The sequence below is a fragment of the Sciurus vulgaris genome (genome assembly GCF_902686455.1).
Source record: "Sciurus vulgaris genome assembly, chromosome: 4".
NCBI lineage: Eukaryota > Metazoa > Chordata > Mammalia > Rodentia > Sciuridae > Sciurus > Sciurus vulgaris.
In genome coordinates, this window is record NC_136464.1 from 5408566 (window position 1) to 5432616 (window position 24051).

At 48.4% G+C, this 24051-nt stretch overlaps 2 protein-coding genes across 4 annotated transcripts in view; one reads left to right on the forward strand and one right to left on the reverse strand.

Annotated features, from left to right (window-relative positions):
- The window catches only part of DOCK1 (dedicator of cytokinesis 1), a 490559-nt gene that overhangs the window by 225834 nt on the left and 240674 nt on the right, over positions 1-24051 (reverse strand).
- Positions 1-24051, forward strand: part of INSYN2A (inhibitory synaptic factor 2A) — a 62668-nt gene that overhangs the window by 6952 nt on the left and 31665 nt on the right. For 2 of the 3 annotated variants that reach the window (XM_079137287.1, XM_079137289.1), the window contains exon 1: positions 3476-12150. In XM_079137287.1, coding sequence (XP_078993413.1) covers positions 10991-12150 — 1160 coding nt within the window. In that variant the 5' untranslated portion in view covers positions 3476-10990. Of the gene's footprint in view, positions 1-3475; positions 12151-24051 lie in introns of those variants that run through there. The other variant, XM_079137288.1, reaches the window with a different exon arrangement.

Genomic DNA, 24051 nt, shown 5'->3' on the forward strand with positions numbered 1-24051 from the left:
AAGTGCTGCCCCACCCCTGGGATTCCTGGAAAGGAACAGAATCTAGATGTTTTGCATCTTCAACCAGAAGCAACACCACACCACCCTGCAAAGGTGTGGCTATGCCCTGTTCTTCTGTAGACCTACCCAGTGAGTTTACTTGGACTGTGCCATTCAGGAATCCGTGCACATTGAGAAAGACCTGAATTTTAAACAATAACAGGGACTGGTCACTAGTTTTCCTCTTCGGCACTGTGTGTCCACTTCACTGCCGAGGCACAAGTCAGGCCCAACAAGGCCACCAAAGCAGGAGCTGCAGCCCAGCACCGGGCCTGCTGGCATTGGCCACAATGCCTGGCTCAGTTCCAGCTCCATTTTAGAAAAAAAAAATGGAAGGAGCCAGAGTCCCTGTCCCCCCAGGACATTCACTGCTTCATTTGGTCACTATTTCTAGGTACCTTCCATGTGCAACGTGTACTTTAAGCTTTGGGAATATGGCAGGAAATAGAAAAAAGTGGGAAGTACAGACATGCGGAAGAAAAACAAACTAAGTAGATGAGTGACTCTCTTTTATGAATGAATTGTTAAAATTATTTGAGGAGTTAACAAAAAAATACTGCTGCTCATTCTTCATCCCCCAGAAATTCTGACTGACCTGGACTGAGGTGGGAACTAACATTGTTTATTTCTTACCTTTTAATGGATTCGTTCCCTGGCCTCCAAGTGTGGCATTCCAGAGAGCCAGGCTAGGGGCAAAGCCTTTAAGACAAATGCCAGTGTCCCTCCTTCCCGAGGGAGGACGGCCACCCTCTGGACTTTTCTCAGGCAGGAAGTGCTCTCTAAACACACGCAGGCAAGGAGACTAGATGCAGTGTTGCACTTCTTCAACGCCATGTCCTCCCCGTTCCTTTGGCTTCAAGAAGGCCAGAGCAGAGAAGGGGCATTTGAGGTTTGGGAAGATTTATGTTTTCATTTAAAAAACTCCTTGTAGGATTCTGAAGTCTGCAGAGTTTCCTAGATCGTCGTACTGCTCACTTGCTGTGATGGGGACGTCTGTTGGGAGCCGTGGTCTCACCTCTTGTTCCCATGCTCCCTTTCCCATAATCTGAGGGTCGCACAGGGCATCTGATGGAGAGGTGCGGGCGGGGTGACAGCTGGGCAAGCACAGGTGGGAGCCTGGACCCTTCCTTCATTGACACTTGAGCTCCCTGTGCTGGTGCTTCCTGGCCTCTGATGCCCGCCCGAGCCTTGGGTTGGTTCTGCCCCAGGATCAAGTCCAAGTTCCATTCTGGACAGGAGCTGAGAGGGTTGCTGCAGCTCCTGTGAAGAGCAGCCGGGAGGCCGATGGTGGTGGCTCAAGGCCATCAAAACTCTACCGGCCTTCCTGGCAGGAGCAGCGAGTGGGAGGCACCGTTCGCCTGTGCTGGCTCCCGCATCTCCCCTTCCTCTCCCGACTGTCTGCACCGTCTGGCTGTCCGTCTGTGTGTATCTCCAGACCCACTGTCCCTTCCCATTTTCTTTCTCTGTGTCCCCATTTCGCTGTTACTTCCTGTCCACATTAATCTTCATGGACAAGAGAAGTCCAGAGTTATATTTCTAAGTATTGATTTTACTTACTGAGTGTAATTATACATTTGTTGTTCAATTCAAAGTATGCAAAAACAGAAGTTCTTCCACTCTAGTCTGTGCGCCCCCCTGAAGACACAGACTGCAGGGGCACGCTGGACCCTGTGCTGTGTCCTTTCCTGTGAAGGTCAGCGCTTCCTCCTCTAGGGCTGCTGCTACATGTGGAAAGGTGCCACACTCGGAAATGTTTGCTTATTCCAAGCGATTGAGGTGTTTGAATTAAATTCATAATTTATTTTATCACTACCGCATCCTGTTCCCAAGAAGAAAGTCAGAAAACATAAGAACAAATCTACAGATAACGCCTAACAAGTTGCATTTCCTACAACAAATACGCAGTGAGGTCCCCGATGTGCTTCGTGACAAAATGGGAAACATTTGTGGGCCTTCTACTCATGTTTGTGAGCGTGTGTGCCATTGATTCCTCTTCCATCAGTCAGGCACTGGCAAATTCATAGGACAACCTAATTCTAGACAGGTGGGTCAAGATGCAGAAGTTAAAATCTCTGGATCTGAATTTACTTAAAACCTAATGAAACTCTACCCATTCTGCCTCCTTCCTCCCCAAGCTTCAGAATACGGCCATGTTCCCTCTAGTCTGAGCATCCAGGCAACGTAGAAAGGACCCTTGGAAATCACTAATATTGCACACCCACCGGGAGCCTTCTTGACACAGCACGGGTGAAGTCTCAGCCTGAGGACACTGCCGCATATGCCTGTTCTTAAATCAACAAGCAAGGGCTGAAGGATGGCTGGGCACAGGAGAGAGGAGCTTGGAGGGACCTTGTCCTCACGGCACTCACATCAGTGTTCAGGAGAGAGAACTGGCAGACAGCAGAGCGCACTGGCAAGTCCTTCAGGCCTAGTGCCATGTGCCTCTCCGGCAAGTGGCCCTCCCTCCCAGGAGCACGCTCAGCTCCAGCTCGCCGTCCTCCAGAGCACAGCGGGCCGATTCCTCCGCACGTATGCCTCTCCCTGCTGGGTCACAGCTGAGGACTGTGTCTCTTATTCCTTCATGTACCCAGCCAGGGCCAGGGTCAGCTGAGACACCAAGTGCTATTCACAGAGGACCTGAAGGTAGAAGAGGACTGGAGAAGCCAGAGGAAGCAAGACCATCTGAATCACCAATAGAGACTGTGCCAGTGGAGGCCGGGCAGAGTCCTGGAAAGTAAACCGACTGCGGCAGAGACACCAAGTGGGCAGGAGCACGGTGTGCTCGGGAGACCCTGTGGGGAATCGCTGAACTTCAGAGATAGAGCATGTTGAGATCCAGAGGTATGCAGGGTAGGCAAGAGTAGGAAAGAACAGCTCCTCTTGGAAGTATACCAAACTGGGCTCTCCAGAGCAGAGTGTGGGGCCCAGAGCCTGGGAAGCAGGGCGGCAGACACAGGGAGTGGTAGGAGAGGCAGGAAGGCGGGGACCAGGGTGGGAAAAGCGTGAACGGAACGGAAGAAATCAATAGGAGAAGCAACAGGAAAGAACAGAAATCAATGGGGCCTGGTGGTGAGTGGATATGGGGAATTAAACCAGGAATGAACCAACAGTGCTGGCAGCAGCCATGAGGGCATCAGCCAAGTCCAGAGAGACCCCACTCTTACAAGCTGGGGACGGACCTCGGCCCCAGACCCAGTCCTGCCCTTCACACTGGGCACCTGCTCCAAGCTCAGCAGAGGATGTTGTGCTTCTGGGTTGAGGACTGACCACTCTCAGGTCTCAGGCCATCAGGCTGTGTGACCACCTCCCAGGAAGGACCACGACATCCTCCTCTGGCTGCCAGAGACGCTGCTTGGGTTTTCACGGGCCAGGGGACACACCTTTCAAGACACCAGAGTGGAAGGCCGTGAGGTAAGCATGTGACTGCGTGTTTCTGCTGGGCACAGATGAGTCACAACAGCTGTTGGTCAAGGAACAATTGGAAGACACTGACCTGGAAGAACAGAAGATCACCCCAGGACGGTGAGGGCTGGGATTCATTCTCAGAAATAAGCGGTGACCGCTTTTTGGTTGTCACTGTCTAAATCGTACAACATCCACACTGTGTTTGCTCATTTTCTTCCCCTCCCACCACCAACAGTGACATTTTACATTCTGAACATCAAGACTTCACCCTGTGTGCACCAATCAGTAATTGTAATTATCGGTCATTCTGCTCAGAACAGTCCATGTCCACATCCCGAGGAATTTACTGTGCACAAGCCCTCGGCCTGCCTGTTTTGTCTAGGTCAATGACATCTTTCTTCAGGATGATGAACTTATTCCTGAGATCTCCCTCACTGCCCATCAGCTCCAACAGGAGAAAAGTCCTCTCCACTTCAGGAGGCTCTGAATTCACGTTCTTTTTTTGATTCTAGATTAAATCATCCCCGCATCATTTGTAGCCCATAAATCAGAAGACAACCTCAAGAGTTCAAACCCAGACAGTCCTTCCACACGGACCACCTAGGCACCCGAAAGACCACCAACACGAGCTCCCAACACCCTGGTCAGGACTGCACGTGGGCTCCGGGGCAGGCTGTCTTCTTGTTCAGCTATTGGCTTATAAATAGAACCCTATTACAAGAACTGCTCCTGGCTCTTTCTTCTTGGCTGAGCTACCTCTGCAATAAACCCAGAACTACACAAAGAATCCGACAAACCAAGAAGAACACAGTGGGCAGGGATCCTTCTGAAGGGGGTGGGGTCCTTGCATGGTCTTGCCAGAAAGGCAGACTGCACCTTGAACTCAGGATGATTTCAGCTGAAGTTACTTGCAAGCAGAAATCCTTCTGTGGGTGCTCCAATATGGTGTCCTAAGGCTAAACTGAGAAGCAGCAGGAAAGGCATCCTTCTTTAACATTAGTCATTTTTTAAACCAAAAAAAAAAAAAAAACAAAAAACAAAAAAAAAACTCCTAATTTTAGTTTCAGCCATATCGTGAATCAAAACATGCCATTTAGTAATTATATGTAGGTGTGTGTGTGTGTGTGTGTGTGTGTGTGTGTATGTGTATAAATAGGCATATGTACATACATGAGTGTGTATAAGTGTGTGTGTGTGGATTCAGCACAGCCAGTCAATAGGGCAAAGCGCTCCCCATGCCCACTGCAGCACATACCTGCCTGTTTTCATGGGAGTGAGAGTTCCACACAGTCTAAGGAGAAGAGGCCACCTCTTTGTGTCCTCTCAACTCCTGCTCACTCAAACCTCTTCTGGGCCCCACATGACCATCAGATTGTTGCTTAATTACGTGGGACCTCCCAGGTAGTGGAGGTAAACAGGGCACTTGTGATGGTGATCTAAGTGTGCCCCTTGGCTCACTCAGAACTACAGTTCTGTATCTCAGTCTCTGTAATTGTCATGCTGATGGGGAGGCCAGAGGAGATGGGAACTCAGTTCCTTTTGTAATCTTACGGATGACTTGGATGCTTGCTGGAATCAGATTTACGGAACTCTTTTTGGACATTATTAGCAAAGCTAACTGCTGCAGATAAGGTTAATTTTTTACACTTGATGTTATGTCTCATTTGGAGGAAGAATTTTTTTTCCCAGTGGCTTTTCACCAACATCATAAAATTTTGCTAATTCATTTCCAGTAATTTGGATTCCGTTTGGACAGCGGATGAGCAAAGGTTAACATCAGTATAAGCTACAGCTCAAGGAACTAGGTAAACAGTGAAGCAGAAATGAAGAGGGAAGTCTGGTTCATGGAAGACAGCCATTTTCTGGCCCTTCTACACTCTCCATCCAAATCCAAAGCATCTATGCTACATGGATTGGATCCACTCTCAGGGGCAGGCCAGTGACCCCTCTGTGGCCATACAGGTCTTCATATGTGGCTGACATAACTGATGCTGGGGTTTTGTTGGTTAAATGTGTGTTCTTAAATCAGAGATAAGAAGGAACCGAGGCAGCACCTAAGATGGTTTCTCTTCTCCCTGAAAACCTGCCTTGAGCTCCAGGTTGTCCCTCTTCCCAATCTGAGACTGGGTAGTCATCAGTTTTGAGCAACCAAGGTTTCACCCAGCATTCCACACATCCGGAGAACAAGGCACTACTTCCACGGGTTTCCTCTGATGGCCTTAGATTTGCAACCAGAGCAGTCCCTCTCTGCTGGGGCTCAGAAAGGGCTGAATTCATTCAGTTACCCTTTCTCAGTCGTCTTAATCAGTGCCCTCTGAAGAGAGAACAAATGTCTGCAAAATATCATTTGAGTGTACTAAAGGAAATTAAACTGGATAATGAATCTAACTAAGGCAGAGTCCAGAACCTAGAGCAGGTAGCTTTGCCTCAAGGAAAGGCAACTTCCATTTCTAAAGAGTCCACGGGTGCCTAGAAAACAGGTCTCTATATCACAGCACAATCAAGTTCACTGAGCGAGCGAGACCTTCCACCCTGGGAAGCTGCGTGCAAGAACAGCACAACCAAGCTCCCCACTGGCCGCTCTCAGGAGCCTGATGTTCAGGCATGCCCTCAGCATATGGAACAAAATGCTGGCCAGCTAATCTTTAATTCCAGCTGGAAGGTGTCTCAGTAGTGGGAAAGCCACTTGGAAAACCAGTGATTTCACACAGCTCCTGTTCACACTCATCAGACTGCTTGCCTATCTTTGGGGCTGTATCAGGGACCCTGGGCTTCCTCCAGGACTGCCTCGCCTGTGAGTGGACTGTGTCAGGACACATGCGTCACATCCCAGAACCAGACTGGAATGCTGTGAGTCAGTGCAGACATGGGAAGAGGATAGCTTCCCAGGGAGGGCCTCCCTGTCTGCTGACGAAGCCCCACCAACTCCTGCAGAACAGAAGTGCAGATGACAGGTCAAGTCCATTCTATTTTGCACTAAAATCAATCGCAGATTTACTCCTTGAGTCATTTTTCTTGAAAACCAAGGTACCTTCTGCTAAATGCTTGCTCAGTCACCTGCATGTATATGACATAGGTACGCACGTGTGTGTGCACACACTATTTTAAGAATCATTTTCTTTCCTTATTCAGGGCTTCCTCAGAACAGTGAAAGATAACCTTTGGAGACGGCTTACACTCGAATCTAGTCATTTCTGGGCTTTTCTCCTTCTGACTGAGTGCTTGGGCTTGAGAGGCCTGCTTCAAGGTGGACTCTGCCCCTGCCCCGAATGTGAATTGGCACAAAGAGGCGACACACTGAGCCTCCCTCTGCACCCCCAAAGTGGGAAAATATGGGCAGATATGTCTCTCCAAATGCAAATCTTAATATTGCCACAATGTCCTTTTTTTTCTGGTAAAAGTTGGTAGACTGTTTTCTTGCACCTAAGCATTAGTGGTTTTCTATGACACTAAATAATCTCTATAATTATCATTTTAATGGCTGCGCAGAGTGAATGTATGCCATAATTTACTTAACTGTTTACCTATTGTTAGGCATTTAGTTGCTTCCATTTTTCACTCCTTTAAGTTGGGATGAACATTTTTATATAAGCTATGAATTTAAGCAGCACGCAGAGATGACGCTCCATCACTAATCTAAAAATACAGGGTTTATATATTTACAGCTCACATTTGATTATGAAATTTAATCTGAGAGTAATTAAGACATTTATATTCTCACTCCCTGAGACTGACAGGCTCCGCCATGACTAGCTACAATCACCTCAGGACGCACAGTCCAGTGAATTCTGAACCTCCATTTCCTTAGGAAAAATAACTCTGAATCCTCCTGCTATAAAGAGATTAACTCCAAGGACCAGAGGGCTTTAGGGGTGACCCTGCCAAGGCAAGCCGGTGTTCCAAGCGCCCTCATGTATCTCTGAACTTCAGGGCAACTCTCCCTCAGTCTGTGCTCTGGGCCAGGTATGTTCCTGGGTCACCTCGCCTAAGCCGCCCACGGGTGCATCCTAGGAACAGGCCAGGGATATTGCTTGAGGAGCTTCCGCTTTTGATGCATTTTGAAGTTGACCACAGGTGGCTTCAGGTGACAGACTCCCTGCTTAAGGGTAGTGGTTCGGTGTGTGGACTTCCCACAGACTGGGCGTGCAGTCTGCTATCCAGGTGGCTCCAGGAAATTTACAAAAGAAAATTGCATGCCTCAGTCTAGAGCGTGAGAACAACAGTCCCCACGAGGCTGTCAGGGGGTCACGGGAGAAAACAGAGTGAGGCGTGCAGGACAGTGCTGGCATTTCTTGAGGATACAGAAGCACACAGCATCCGTGCAGCCCATGAGCTTGACGCTATAGCGTGTTCTTTTCGCTTGCTGGCGGGGTGCATGAAGGAACAATGAATAAAGGGTTCCCCTGGTCCCCGGCACAGCCTTCTGTGGGGTCACCATTCACTTTCAGGGCAAAATCGTTATCTTAATATAATCACAATAAGTCTGAGTCCCCAGTACACTGAAAAGGAGGAGCCCACACAGATGTGTCCACCTTAGGGATTCCTAATGTCCAGGAAAATTCAATCTGAAAGCTTGAGAAAATGTCATCCAGCCATCAAAAGGAATCCATAGACTATCTGCAGCCAAAATGATTAACTGCACAAGTCTTTAGCTACCCTGCCTGTCTCAGGAATCAGCACGACTCAGTTACTGTTCCCAACCAACCAGGCTGACCAACAGTCCTAGGTATTACCATCATTTTTACTTATATGGAAACGATGGCTATGTACTTAGCAACTCTGTAAAGCAGAGAAGAGTGTAGAATGTTTTTATTATTATTATTATTGTTGTTTTGTTAATTTCTCTGATTTGTTTTATGAGTTTGATGGTTGGGTCCAACACGCGGAAGATCTTTCCAAGCCGGCAGGGTGATGTAAGAACATTCTTTCATTGCAGTTCCTGGCAAACGGTGATGATGAATAGCAGGGTAGGACAAACTTATTCAGACACACATTTTTCAGTAGTGGCAGGGAAAAAGCTGAAAAATGACTAGTAAATTGCTTCTTGTAAAAATGCTCTCTCTTTCGAATTTTCCCTAGTATGAAGGTCTTCTGCAGAATGACGGCACAATCCGTCCTGACACACCTGGACGGCAGAGGCAGTTAACGGATGACCAGGAGCTAAGACTGAGTGTGGGAGTTCATTTTCTTATTTTGCGCCCCACACCAGGTTCTTTTGTGTGCATCTTTTTAACCTGTGGGGATAAGTGTCTCTGAAAGATTATCTATTATTTCCCCCTAGCAGGTTTTCCCTGCCCCACCCACCATGCATAATCTAGGCCTCTGCAAGAATGGAACTGGGTTATTGATGGACCTCTGGACCATTCCTTTATCTTCCCTGCTCTCTACAACTGCCTAGTTGGTGGAGCTTCAAATTACAGAGGTTTCCTAATACCCCCAGCACCTGGTAAAGCACCCACTTTTCACTTTCTCTATAAGCCTTGCCTTTCAGGACATGGGGTGAGGGGGATGGAACGGAGCCTGAGGCATTCAGGGCTGAAATGGCTGTGGTCTCAGCTGGGGTGGTTTTCCTCCGTAGGGCTTATTTGGCAACGTCTAGAGACATTTCTAGCTGTTGCATCAGGAGGAAGGCACGCTGCTTCCATGCAGTGGGTAGGAGTCAGGGATGCTGCTGGGCAACACTGCCCTGGGCTGGAGAGTGCTCCCAACAACCAGCTGCCCAGCCCGAAACACCAGCGGTGAGCGACCGAGAACCCTGGCCTGAGCTAAATCAAATACTGCAGAGACTACTTTCTGGTACCTCAAACATGATTACCAGTTAGTTGGTGCATAATGTATGCAGAATTTGATTTTCTGAGTCCTTCATTCAGTACGCACTGGTGTACATCTATAAGGTGCCAAGAGCATGCTAGCCCAAGATGCAAAGGTCACAGAAGACCCTTCTGCAGAGACAGCCAGGTGTAACACCCTCAGACAGGGCTCTCTTCTTCCCCTTTACTGGCCTGTGATGCTGAGAAAGGACAAGGGGAGGCACTGGGCCTCGTACATTGACACCTGGGTCCGTTAGAAATAGTGGAGGTGCGTCTGGTGGATCAGGACTTTGTTCCAAGCTGTGCTTCCTCCTTGCTGGGTGATGCAGAATAAGCAACTTATGCTCTTAAAACCCTCATTTCCTCCTTGAAACGGGAATGGTGCATTGACCTTCAGGGACGTAGACTTCCATACATAGATGAGTGGAGGTTCTGACCCACAGATTCTGGCAGTTGGTGCTACAAGTCTCTGGGCTGGGTTTACAGGCCCCAGGACAGGGTCCAAGGTCTGCTGACGCTCAGCAGTGCAGTGCAGCACGCTGGCTAGTGTTCACGACCTTGCTCCTCTGGACACTGGGCCTCAGTCACCAGGACCCTGCACAGGATGCCCTTGTTGGCCTGAGAGCTTCACTGTCCTCGTCTTGACATAGTGGAAAAGTAAAACCTAGGCCCCAAACAACATATTTAACTGGATTTTCTTGCTTTAAGTTCAGCCCTCAGGAAACTTATTCCAGGTACAATAAGCAGCTGTGAATCTGCCTAATAGTGAGGGCATTTCACCCACTGGTGTTTCCCAAGAGGACTCATCGGCCACCTGCATCTTTTTAGCTGCATTTAATAATTCAGCCCAGGATGAATTTGCATGATTAACATAAAGCCTCATGATTTTATTTTCTTTCAGGATTTAGGGGCTAAAACAACTACCATTGTTTTCATTTTCAGAGGCTGTGATCAAAACACAAAACTTGATTCTAGAACGAATAATTTCTTTAATTTTTTTAAAAGTATTTTTAAATACCACTCTCTGTGGGATCAAAGAAAAGAGTTGCTATTGCTCTCTTTGTAGATGCAGGGAAACCCAAGTGCCTTTTAAGCCTGGTTTAACCCACAAGAAACAGCCCCACACATACTGTGTGTAGTTGATGACAGTGCCAGGCAGGCGTGTGGCCAGCCCCCCATGGGATGCGCCATGGCCAACTAGATCCATTAATTTCAGTTCCTTGCCGCAGGCCCTCCTCACGTATCTATCTGCTTGGGATCCAGAATCCCAGTCAGCCCTTAAAACAGCAGTTCTCTTGCATTCCAGCAACATATTAATCATGTGGTTTTCAAAAAAGAGTAAAAACCCAGGAAGTTGCATTTGGTGAGCCATCTGCCCACGAGTGGAGACCCGCGTGTGAAGGGGAATCTGCAGAGCAGGCGAGGCAGCACCCCGGCTTCCCGACGAAGGGAGTGCAGCAGGTTTATCCAAGGGGGAAACATGCTTTACTATCAAAAGAAAGCCGAGCGTGTCCCACGTGGAAAAGCAAGCAGGCTGTAACATCCGAGAAGCGTTCACGCTGTGCTGCCAGCAACTCCCTGCCGGATTTTCCTTAGCAGAAAGGCCGACCTCACCTGTTTAAAAATAATTAGGGAGCCGGCAGTTGTAATTTTGGCTAGAAGTCCGAGCTGCCGGTGTTTGCCTGTGTCTTTCTGATCCAGTGACACCTCTGTTGCTGTCTCTGAATGCAGGAACCATGGTCAGTAAGGAATCCGGCAAATGCCAACTCACAACGCCAGAGAGCGAAGTGGAGCCGGCCGCCTGCCTGGCCCTGGAGATGAAATACGCCCTGGATCCCAACCGGCAGGTTAAAAAACGGAACAAAGCCCTGCAGGTGCGCTTTAAGGATATCTGCGAGGCCCAGAGTGAGCAGAGGGACACGCAGCTCTCCTCGGGGCAGCCAGGAGAGAAGCGGGAGGCCAAGCCGGTGTCCTGCAGAGCAGCTTATCGCAAATACATGACGGTGCCTGCGCGCCGCTCCATCCCCAACGTCACCAAGAGCACAGGTGTGCAGACCTCGCCGGACCTCAGAAAGTGTTACCAGACATTCCCTCTGGACCGCAAGAAAGGGAACCTCAAAAGCCTCCCAGCTGCAGATCCCTTCAAGAGCCAAAACAATGGGTTTCTAGCAGACACCAAGGAGAAGCACGAGGCCGGCCCCATGGGAGAGGCGCGGCCCTGCGGCGCGGGGCGGGTCCACAAGACCACGGCCCTGGTTTTCCACTCGCACGAGCACGTGAATGCTGTGGACCAGCCTCCCGGGGCCAACTGCACAGAGCCCTGCACAGACCCCGGTGTGCTCGGCCATCCAGAGGGTCCTCTGGAGAACTCCTCCCGGCCTCCCTCCCAAGAGCCTGCTCACCAGCTGCAGGGGCGACCAAAGCCTGACAGGGGGACCCCAGACTCGGAGGAGCCCGCTCTGCCCACCCAGGGGAGGGTGTTTAAAACAGAGGTCGCCACTGTGTATGCGCCTGCCATCAGTGCCAGGGCCGCTGAGCCTGGCTTGTCAAACTCTGCTGCTGCCAGCCAGTGGTCCCTCTGCCCTGCTGATGAGGAGCAGAGGAGAGCCACGCATCTCAATGGGCTGCAGGCGCCTCCGGGCTCTGCTCTGGCCTGCTCGCCCCCGGTGCAGTGCCTGTCCCCAGAATGTAGCGAACAGCCCCTACAGACCCAGCCCAGTCCCACAGCAGTGGCAGCGGGTGAAGAATGCCAACAAATCGTGCCTCACACAGAAGTGGTGGACCTCAAGGCACAGCTTCAGATGATGGAGAACTTGATCAGTTCCAGCCAGGAGACCATCAAGGTGCTCCTGGGGGTCATTCAGGAGCTGGAGAAAGGAGAAGCCCATCGGGAAGGGTATGTATGCTTACCTGTGTTTTGCACTCTGCAGGCCCATCACCTGCCCAGCTGCAGCCCCCAAGCCCAAACCCTTAAGGAGACCACAGCCAGCATTTCTGTGAGCGGGGTGGAGTCCCAATGCCCCAAGCCCTAAGGGTTTACCCATTGCTCAGGGCCAGGCCTCAGGGCACTGTCCCCTTCCTGGCATACACTCACTGGCTGGCCTTGAACTCAGTCAGAACCTATATTTTGAATGAACTGATGCATCTTTCCTTTTAATCTACTAGGACTAAAAGTTTATGATCTTGAGAATGTGTAATACGTGTGCCAGCCAAACTATCAGAATAAGAATCTATCTGCCTCTTAGGAATCATATTATGAAAGAGAAAACAAGTTCAGACAGTATTGGGAAAAGTAAAGGCGGACTTATACGCTCATAATAAATAATTGGCATGACACTGATATTCAGAACAGCATAAGGTCTTATACGATAGACAATATGCTTTTCTTTCTTTGCCTGGAACACACGAGTGCCCCTCCTCCAACAGGTGCTATTTGTATATGATTAGGAGACAGGTGCCCATCCCCACGTGTGGCCCTGTGTGTCCAGTTGGGCCAAGTTCGCAGCCAACACTGTCTAGCACCTGTGAGGGCCTACTGGATGTGATGGTCTTTGGAAGCTGAAATTGGGCAGCAGCACCTTTAGAAACAAATGATCTAAAGACAGACCCTACTGTTGAGCTCTCGGCTAGAAAGATCCCAGTGAGCCAGGAAGGTGTTAGGTTGAAACACTCAGCCGTGGCCTCAGGTTCCAGGCTGTTCCAGCCAGTGTCCATGGCTCACCAGCCTTTGTCTAGACTGCCACGCCTGCTGCTCCCCACGACCCCTCAGCGGTGCCTAGCTCTGCTCCAGCCAGTGCTCTGCTGCCTGATGTGCTCTGCACCCTCCCGTTGTGGTGTGAGAGCTGGCAGCCACCAGGAAAAAGGAAGGCCAGGCAGTGCATCAGCAGGGCAGCATGCCACCCAGGCACCGATAGGATTGCAAGCAAGGGAGAGCAAACAGCCTCTATATTCCAAGCAGGAGATGAGGATGCAGTGTTGCTCCAGTGGCGAGGCACCTGGTGCACGTCCTGCTTTGGCTTCTGGCTGCTTCGGCTGAGGGCAGGGGCCTATCTACAAAAGGAGTGAATGCTTAATGCCATCCCTCTGAGTTACACAGGAAGCTGCAGTTGTTGCCATTAGCAATAAGAATGGCCAGCCAAATGTAATCTAACAGGAGATTAGGAGGTAATCTAGCACGATGGAATTTTCAGAATGCCTTTGTCAATGTTGAGTTCGCATCTCCATTTCCATCTCTTCAGTCATCGAGACTTGAGTCTCTACATATCCAAAACAACAGGGGGAGGGGGAGGCGGATATCAGGGTCCACTGATCAATAGATCCCATTCCCCCGGAAAAACTAAAAGCCTACAGACATGACCGAAAACTGACTCTGAAGTAGCTGGTAGTGACTTGAGCTGGATAATAAACTAGAAGGATACCAGCACAGGCAGGTGGGAAATAATTCACCAAATGGCGTAAAACCAAATGTGTATGCTGCTGTGCATGCTCACAGGATATGTGCCAGGGAGCCCTGTGACTGCTGCACACCCACACACACACCCCAAGGGAAACCAGGTTCTTCCTGACACTATTAGGACAGTATGGACCATGGCATTCAAAAGCATCCTCTGGCTTCTCTAGGACACTTTCTGCCCAGCGAGATGGTTTTGTTGGGAATTCTGGCTCTAATGACTTGGCACAGGTTGTACCTCTTCTCCTTACCTGGAACTGGAGGAGCTGACTGCCAGTCCTGTGGTAGGGAGAGGACTGGATGGATGACCTCAGGGGATCTGCCCAGGGGCAGATGCCCTCGGATAGATGGGCATCCACTAACACATGAGAGCTGGTCTTGTTGGCCAGTGATGTTGGAGACACGTTCAGAGGCCCACACTTGAACCCAGCGTGAGGAGTCCACCTCACACACACTGGGCTCACAGTATCCCCCCTCTAACCTGGATGCCACCAATACATGTGGCTAATGAAACTCAGAGTCACATTAGTTAGTCACAATTGAAGATTCAGGTCCTCAGTCACACTAGCCACACTGAGAATGCTCCCTTAATGGGAGAAGCTTTCACTCTGAGCTATGGCACAGTGGTGCCTGACTCCAAGTCATCTGAGGATCCAGGCACCTAAGTCAAGGCAAAGGACTGTCTTGCTTTAACATCAATCCCAGTCCAGCTGATGGCCCACCAGATACACTCACAGTAGGAGGGCGGGTTCACACTACGGTGGACCCCACTTCTGCTCCAAGAATCCCACTCCCACCTCCCTCGGAGTCCTCTGGATACAGAGGGTCATGAATCCAGTGGTTTCAAACGCCAAGGTCACCATCATGGCAGCCCTCCTACTCAGTGCCCAATTTGGCTACATCTCAAGTGTCCACCTCATCCACATGAGAATATCAGAGAAAGCAGCAGCTTCTGAGGAGGGCAGAGACAGGCAAGCTTTTTCTTCATCCCCTTCCAGGCTGGGGTCACACAGAATCCTGGGAACTGCCCTTGGGGAAGGGAACATCTCCCCACTTCCTTGGTGCAGCCACAGCCAACCTCCAGCAGACCCCAAGTCCTGAAAGTTTACCACCCTGCTCCTCCAAGCATAACCGATCCCTGGAGGGCAACCCTGGAGGTCACTTGAGAAAGTGGAATTCACTCACTTCATGCATTTGATCTAAGCTGGGAAATGGATGTCTGAGTTGCACTCAAGATAGAAACCAGGAAAATGCTGTCACTTCATATAGATTATTATATAGTCACTAGCAACATGAAAAGGATTGAATGAACAAGTTAAAATACCTACAATTTCCCTTGGAAAACATTCTAAAACCTACAAGCCATTAACTGTGGACAGTGCTAGAAGCTGGGTGGAGTCAACTGCTCTCCCACCCACCACCCCCGACAAAGCTCAATCCTAATAATCCTGGTGAGGCCTGGCACCTTGGTTTGTCTCCGAGGCTTGTTTGGGGACAAGCCTTGCCCCCAGATTTCAACCCATGCTCCAGTCTTGCCCTGGGCCCTAGGGAGCTATAGTGTCTCTTATGCACAGTGTCGGGACCGCTGGGGAAGCCCAAAGCTCTCTGAATCTGGCCAGTGGGCCTCAGCCACTTAGTTTTCTTGGAAAATATTTAATGTATAATCTTTTCAGTAGGACTCCTCGTCACTATTGAGTGTGTCGGGCAAGCTCTTCCCAGTAGTTCTTACTCTGGAGGAATTTCTGTGCCACCAGCCATGACCAATTTCAGTAGCTTCCAGATAATTTTTCATAAGAGACTCTTTCTTTAATCTCATTTGCTTGTGTAGATTTCTGCAAGGCCTCAACAGAGGAAGTTCTCATCCTAGGCAGGTCACTTAACTCCATGAGCTTCAACGTGTCTTCTATTGGGCAGGAGGAGTATCTGCTAAAGACTATGCCCACAAACCCTTACCTCTAACCAGGACACAATGGCTGGGGAGAAAGGACAGTCCTTCAAGAGCACTTCATCAGGACAATCTGTGAGCAGGGAGATGGGCACAAAGTATCCACAACCATGCCTTGTAGTCCCTTGCAAGGGGTTTGCACGACTCGCTAACATTGCTTTGCATTTGATCACTTGGGCTTATGTGAATGCCAAGAACTACCTGCTTCTTGCAGACTTCTCAGCATTATTCTTATGTCTTCTCAGAAAGGTTAGGGTCACACAGGCTACCTAAGTAAGCAACTACTGTAGTCATGGAGGGCTAAGGATAGGATAAGTAAAGCAGACGATTTTGAGAAACCAGTCAATTCTTAGAATAGTGGTAATTCCCAACAGCAGCTATAGAAATCCTGGGCAGAGGAGCTGTAGACCAACTGGCTGCAAGTCATCAGTGCACATGTCATCCCCTGTGGTATGTGGCCCAGCAGCACCTTGGGTAGACACAGCTCTGTTTGCTTCCAAGATTGAACACCCCAAACATTTCATTCCTAGGAGGAACTGGTTCATGACATGATGCTGGGTATTGAGAGAAGCTGTTGAGGACTTGGTGCACAAGTTCAGGATTCACCACCACCCAGAGTGGAGCAGGCTCTTCTAAGGGTTGGGTCTCTCCGGCCTCTGCTGTGTGCTACCCAGAGGCTATGGTGGGGGCACAGGGACCTGGCCTTGCCAGGCCCATAACATGGCCATAGTAGACAGGAAGCTTTGTAGTTGTACTGAGTCAGGGCAAACGTGAGACCCTGACTTGAAAGGAGAAATCCTAAATACAGGTCAGCCCCAGGGGTCCAGTGGCTTGTAGGAAAAGCTTTGAACCCAGTGATCCACAGTCTTCCTCAGTTCCTACCCTGCCATCATGGGGACAGCTCCCTGTTATTCAGGTTCCTTTTCAATGAGAAAGGCTTGCTTCTTGGTGACCCAGGCCCAGTTCTCTAAATTCAGGTCACACAGTGGTAAAAAAAAAAGAAGTTTTGAGAATCCCCTCTAAATCCAGGGCTCTGTGAGGACAGGAAGATAGTCATAAAGAACACCATTCATACACACCAGCGCAGAGTCCTATATTAAGGCCTGCTCAATGCCATTTTCCCTTTTAACCACTAAAAAGTCAGAACAGCCACAGGGGAAGGAAGGGTCCCGTGAGGACCCATGTGTTTAACAGTTACCGGACGAGGCTCCAGGGACCTAGACTTCCTGGAGGGTCTCAGAGTTACTCATGGGGGCGTCAGCAACCATTTTCTACAGAGAGACAGATCGCCCGTGTTTCAGGTTTTGAGGGCGGTACAACCTATGATACAATGACTCAACCCTGCCATTGTATCCTGAAAGCAGCCACAGACCTTCCACGTACAAATGGGCACAACTGTGTTCCAGTAAAACTTACAAAACTAGGCAGTAGCCCGACTTCAGCCATGGGCCACAGTTTGTAGACTCCTGTTCCATGGTTTGTAAATGTAATGACTTTGTTTGCTCCAGTGGAACCCAAGCCAGAATATGGGTGCTGCCCATCCAGGGTGTGTGGCTGTCAAACCTTCATTCCCAAGTTGAGAACCTTCTACCAAGCAAGTCCTATGTGCCAGGCAATGAGCAGATGTGTCATATACATTCAGGACCCACCTCTGAAGGGTTTCCAGAACACTGATTTCAGTTTATCCTTCATCCAAGTATACACCTAATTCTTCACAAGCCTATACAACCTCTGGGGACTGGCTTTGGTATTGTGTGTGTGTGTGTGTGTGTGTGTGTGTGTGTGTGTGTGTGTGTGTGTTTTACACACATATATGTAATTTATATGTATGATTTATAGTATGGCATATCTGGAAGCCATGAATGGAGCCGTGACAGAACGTTCTGCTTGCTGTGACTTGCTTTAACCTAGATACTGACGCTAGATGGATAGAAATGATATGCTTGCTCTATCTCATGTCCTTATATTGACAAATCACTCAGAATTAGGCATTCTTCAGGAGGACCTGCCAGGGGATGAGAAATCTCTCTGAATTTGCTCTAATTACCCATGCCCAAACAGAATAAATACTGCATCACAATTATGGAAGAAGCATAAGGGGACACTTTAATTTGTTTAAGTCACAGAGCAGAAAGAACCAACATGGAAAATTGTGCACCGCAGCAGCAGCCATGGCTAAACACTGCAGAATCACAAAGATCTTCCATTAGATTCCGACTTATTAACTCCCTGGATTCACCCCTCGGAGAGCCTAGGGAAAAGCTGGGCACAGCGAGGCGCTCCCATCCCCAATTTGGCTGTGCAGTGTCTAGAAGGATGATTGGGTTGCTCCTGCCAAAGCCTACCCACTTAATTAAGATCCAAGTCTTCCACCTGGTTAGCAGGGAATGCCCACGTTGGAAGGAGGGGGTCGGTGGCATTAGACAGTCTGTCCCCAGCCTCTGTGGTCCTGAGAACCCTCCGTGTGGCTCTCTGGAATGTGGAGTGCTGCCTCCCCAGCTCTGGCACGGAGAATCACAGACAATCAGGGCACTGCGAGCAGCAGAGAGAAAGCAGCACTCGGCGCGAGATCAGAAGTGAAAGGGCTCTGATTTCTGCCAAATGCTCCTCCCGTCCATTCGCACTCTGTATTTGCATAGGATGAAAATGTCAGCACTTCATTTCCTAATGTTCTTGATAAATCCGTCTCGGTGTCTCTCCCCACAGTTACTGTGACCCAAAACATTTTAAACCCTTGCAGCCAGCCGGCTGAGGGCAGACTCCAGGGCACAGGCTTTCTCCATCTTCAGGGCATGAGACTCGAGGGGCACAGAGCACAGTGACATGGGCTCTGTGGTCGGCCAGGACAGAGCTGGAACATGGTGCTGACCCTCCCTGCTTGGGCAGGGTTGCCAACCCCTCTGAACCTGAGACGCTCCCTCTGCACCAGAGCGCTGAGAGTGCAGCCCGGTGCTGTCCTGGAAGACTAGATGAAATGCTAGGCCCTAGGGTCCAGACGGGGCTGCACTGGTCACTCCATTGCCCTAGAAGTTGCTTTCTCACTGAGAAGCGACCTTCGAGTACAAAGATGCAGGGAGGTCCAGCAAGGGCACGGGCTGTACACGTTAGCAGCTGTTCGCTGGGTTTATTCTCTAGGTTCGTTTATTCGGGGTGAGGAAGGCTTTAGGATTATAGAATGGGGACAGCAAGCTTTGCGCTTGTTTTCCGAGAAAAAGCACAGTACACGTTTCTTTGGGGTCAGAGAGCAGCCACCCCAGCCCACGCTCCCTGGGCTGCCTTTTCTGCCTGAAAGGAAGAGGTTCAAGTGTGAAGAGGTATCACCGAGGCTCAGCTCTCAGAACATTCTACGGGAATGGCTCCAGATGCCACAATTTCAGCTTTCAGAGAAAACTATAGGAAGTAAGAAAAGAAGCCCTCTCTGCAGATCTCTGTCAAGGTGCTCGATGGTCCTAATGTCCCGTTTTCCTTTCTGCTCTTGGCACTTCATCAATTGCTTATCTCTTCCACAGCTACAAATGCCACAGTCAGCCTTGGTCCTTCAAGGTTGCATCCTCGGAATACATTTCAAGGAAATCATTTTCCCCCCTCTGGATGCAACAGATTTGTGATAAAATGTTCAAGTCCTAAAGTCCAAATCTACCTATTATTTTTGTGCTTTTGAAATGGAAGCATGTATCATACTCCTTCTGACGCTTTCTTAGAAAGGATATTCACAGGGTCATGGTGAGCCTTTTCTATAGCTTATATTTAGATAACTTTGTAAATACTATTTTTAAGTTCTAGAAAAAATAATAAGCCTTTCCATCCTTAATTTGAAAAATAAAGTAAAATGTATTTGTAAGAATATAAAACACATTTCACATTCTTGCTCTGGGCTTCATGTAGGTATCACACATACTTGAAAATGTAATTTAAATAATCTTCCTGTGCAGAATGCCAAAATAGCTTTCAAATACCTCCCCAGTCTTTCAAGTTGGTAGGTGAATAAAAACCTCACCATCGAGCCACTAGGCGATTCAGACATCCCATTTGCAGATAAAATGAGCAATTCAAGGCATGACATGAACGTTTATGGAATTTATGGATTTGTGTCCCAGAATTCAGATTTTTAAAAAAAGATGAAATGCAAGTTCTGGTTTTCAAATATGTTTTTAAATCCCATGCAATTTCTGCTAAACTATGAAAAAAATGGCGTGTGCTGCATTTCCTCCTGGACCTGAGGGAGAGTTCTAGTGCATGGAGTACCTCTGGCAGAGTACTACACGGCTCACCAACCTTGTGCACCTACGACATACCAGGCATGCAGTCTTGTCCTATTTAACTCTTAAAAACAATTCAAGGTAGGAAGGATCTCTATCAGGAAACCAAAGGTGCCCAGTACCTTCCCCAAGGTCAAAAGACTGAAGAAAAAGTGTGGCCAGAATTCTCATTCCATCAAGCTGAGCCTGCATCCTCTTAGTTGCCTCAGAGTGAGGGACCCGATACAAAGACACAAGGAAATGGCAGGCATTTTTCTTGCTATTGCAAGTCTAGGTTCCTTCTTTACTGGAAGGTCTACAGAGGCTTTTGTCTCCAGACCTGTAGGAGTTTTTGCTAATTCATCTTCTGGAAAAAGCATGCTTCCAGGGCTCAGGGGTCCAGGTGGCCTGCCATCCCAAGGGATCCCAGGAACAAAGTATATTTTTGAGGACTCATAATCATTAAGAGGTATCCCCTCTGTGGGATAATTTCAGAAAAATCAAAGCCATTGACCTAAGTCCAGGGACCTTGGTAGCAGGACACAGAATTTATCCATGAGCTGCCGGCCTGCTGAAGCTTGTCCAGCAGGGCCTTGGTAACAGGCACGGCCCTCTGGATAACCACCAGATATGCACCGAGCTCTGACTTCCTCAAACAGATACCTAAATTCATGTGAGCAACAAACAAAAGCAAAATTCTCAATGTAATATAAAAATAAACTTTGCACGTATTTAAAAAACAAATTAGAAAAAAATCGTTAAGACTTGAGAACCTGGGAAAAGATGATCTAAAAATGGGCAATTGCAACCAAACTGGAGTAAAAGATCTTGAAAGTCAGAGTGTCATTGGCTACGACATGAGACTCTTTCCCCAGCTAGTCTCATAATCGAATACAAGGATTTCACAAATGGTCACGCCAAAACGTAAAGATTTTAATCTTCAACCACAGGAGCACTGAAGCATTTGTTTAAATAACGAATGCAAGGTCAGGTCTTTGAAACAAAGCTCAAAAGCTTCTTGTAGAAGAGTAACTTCTTAAAGTAGTTAACTAAAATCATCTTTCAAAAAATGCACACATAAATAACTATAAATAAATGATAGAAAGCCTCTGTGGACCATCAGAAGAACTAGCAAATGCACAACACTAATACTGTCAAATTAAAACCTCTGTAAGTTACACCCTGAGTGATAGTGCTCAGGCAGACAACAGTGACGGCCCTGGGGGAAGACCTGTTATAATGCCATATATGTACACTCTCATTTTCATTCTGGTTTGGTAGCCTGTGTTACCAATGTTCACTTTCATTAATTTTCAATAAATTGCCGCTTCCGCTGTAACTGTCCTCCCGGAACACAAGTTAATCAACTTGGCCTCAGCTCAGCCCAAAAAAGTTGCCTTTCCTAGTAGCAGCTACACCCAGTGCCTTCTGGGGCAAGTGACGTGTTTGTGTCATCACTAACATCATTTTGAACTCACTCTCTTCCTTATCGCATCGATGTATGAAAGAAAATGTGAGTCTGGCTCTGTTTACAATATTAGCCAGGCATTCCACACACAAAATAATAATTACTCTCATTCTTGATTTTTGCATATTATGATAATATGATTAAAAAAAAACTAAAGGAGAAAAAAGTCTTGCCTTAATAATAGTGTTCATCTCTGCATTTGTCTCTCCAAATCTGCATGCATTTCTGACAGTAATAACGATGTATGTACAATAATGAGAATACATTCCCTCTTCCTTATCGTGCTTGGCTCTGTGTACAAGGAACCCAGCCAAGAGATGGGCCGGGGCCTTAGGGAGGGACAAAGAAAACAAGGAGGTAGCACTGGAGGTGAGACGGGTGAGCCAGGAAGCAAGGGACCTGCTGGTGGTACCTGCTCTGCAGGGAGAGGGCAGCCACCGGCTTTGGATCTCACCCTAGCTAAGATGCTGTTCTTCCAACCACCATTATTGTTTCACTTTAATTCTTTGTAATGAAAACAAGCATTAAAAGCTTCCCTAATAGCCTGAGCCTCCCCAGAATTATAGTGTCACCACATTTGGGGAGCTGCTAGGCCAATAAAAGTTAATTTGTCAACACCATCTAAAGAAAGCAACCGAGTTCATTAACGGTGTTTCTCAGCGAAACTCGTTCGGTAGGATTGCTCCTGGGCTCGGGAGTGACCTTTTCTGGGCAAGCAGAGGGGCTGGTGGTGGTGCAAGGCTAAGCCATTTATTTTCATAACTGGGTGCAGAGGCAGGAGATGACTGACCTTTTCCCCCTCTTGTGCGGGAACATTTTACATGGGATAATGCTAAGACTATTTAGACAGATGCTCCTTACCCAGCTGGGAATGTCACAACACCCACAGTCCTGTTCTGCTTTTCAAAAGCAAAGGGGAGTTCTGTCCATTAACCCCGAGGGATATTCAGGCAGATCTTTCAGTCGCTCATCCATCCATTCATTCCACCACTATTCAAAAAACAGTTCGTGACCATCCCTTCTACTCCAGGCCCCTGGCAGGTGCTGGGAATTCATCAGGGAACAGACAGAAAACCCCCACCCTCACTGTGCTGTTGTTCTGGATGTCTGGTCCACAAGCAGCTGAAGGCTGTGGCAGGTTCTGTGGGGGTGAGTTTTGAGCAGAAGCTTAAAGCAAGGGAAGGGGGCAGGGCAGAGGATGCTCACCTTCTCCAGTCACCAAGGAACCCGCCATTGCTTGCACACCGCTAGTCCCGCCAGAGAAAGGCACCAAGCAACAGGCTGGGGCCAGGAAGGTGCACCAGGACACCTTCCCCACCAGCAAAAATGCTCCCAACCAATGCTGCAGAGAAAGGGGCCCATCGCACAGCCAAGGTCCAGTCCCTAGAGTGCACTTTGGCACCTGAATCTCAGAAAGTGCCAGGGACTTACTGGGAGGTGTGTGGAGCTGCCGTGAAGATGGGACTTTGCGCGAGCATTGCCCACAGAAGACCAGAGAAGGAGGGTTACTTCTCAGAGGTCATGCCAGCCCACTTCCTGAGCATATAAGCAATTCCTTCATTATAGATCTTAAGTATCTTGAGAGCATGGTTTGTCTAGGGCCTGTTCAGTACTAATGCAAGACGGCACTGGTGCACTGTGTGCAGCAAGCAGGCGGTAGTTGTAGCTACTTTGTAGCAAAGTCCTTTAAGGTCTCTTATTAGCATGCTTAGTAGAAATAGGCAGAACTGCTGAAAATCATGCTGATGTTCAGTAAGACTGCATGAGGTTTGCATGGAGGGCAGATCCCACAAGGGTTAAAGTCCCAATTCTTGGCTTTCGGAGAATGGAACATGTATGATTTTGAAAAGCTCACCTGGTGGAAATAAAAGTTAAAAGTGGTTAAGACAGATAGGATGAATAAAAACTCCCTTCACCTTGTGAAAAGAATGTGCTCCAAAAACTCATCTCTTTATAACTTGGGTTGGAGTTCCCAGGCTAGCCCTCAAATGTTTTCCTGGTATGGAGAAGAATCAGCCACAGAATGCTGTAGAATCTACCATCATGTTCTTAGAGGGACAGTCTTCTGAGTCCCAATACTGCAGCCCCAAAATACATCTCCCTTGCTGTAATCACCCAGAGTAGACTCTAATTAATACAAAGAACTGTTTGGAATGTGCATGATCATATTTAGGGGAAATGCATGAATGTCTGTGAAAACAAAGTGTCTGATCTCAGTGAGAGCCCTTTTCCCAAGAGGTAACCTAGATGACAATGGGACACCCAGGCTTAATAGGACTGGCCTTTCCACCTGACCTGACATCTACAGGCCCACAAGCAGGAGAATGGAGAAACCAGAGTCATGGAGTATGTAACAACTGTGTTAACATTCTCTACACAAAGGTGATTTGGGGATCATATGGAAGTCACTCTGGTAGAGATAGTGCTATACCAAGAGCAGCTCCTGGGCAGAAGACACAAAGTGCCTTATCTAGAGATTTACTTAACAGAGATCAAACCAACTCTCGAAGGGCTGCTAAGACCAAGTGACTTCTCAGTGTTGGGTGCATGTGCTCATTCATTCCATGCATGCATTAACCTCCTCTGCCATCTCTTCTGTGACTGGCTTGCCAGATATCAATTGGACAAACGGAAGGCTCTGAAGGGCTGTGTCAATCCTGAATGCTAGGTGCTCTGGCAGAGGAAAGCAGGTGGAG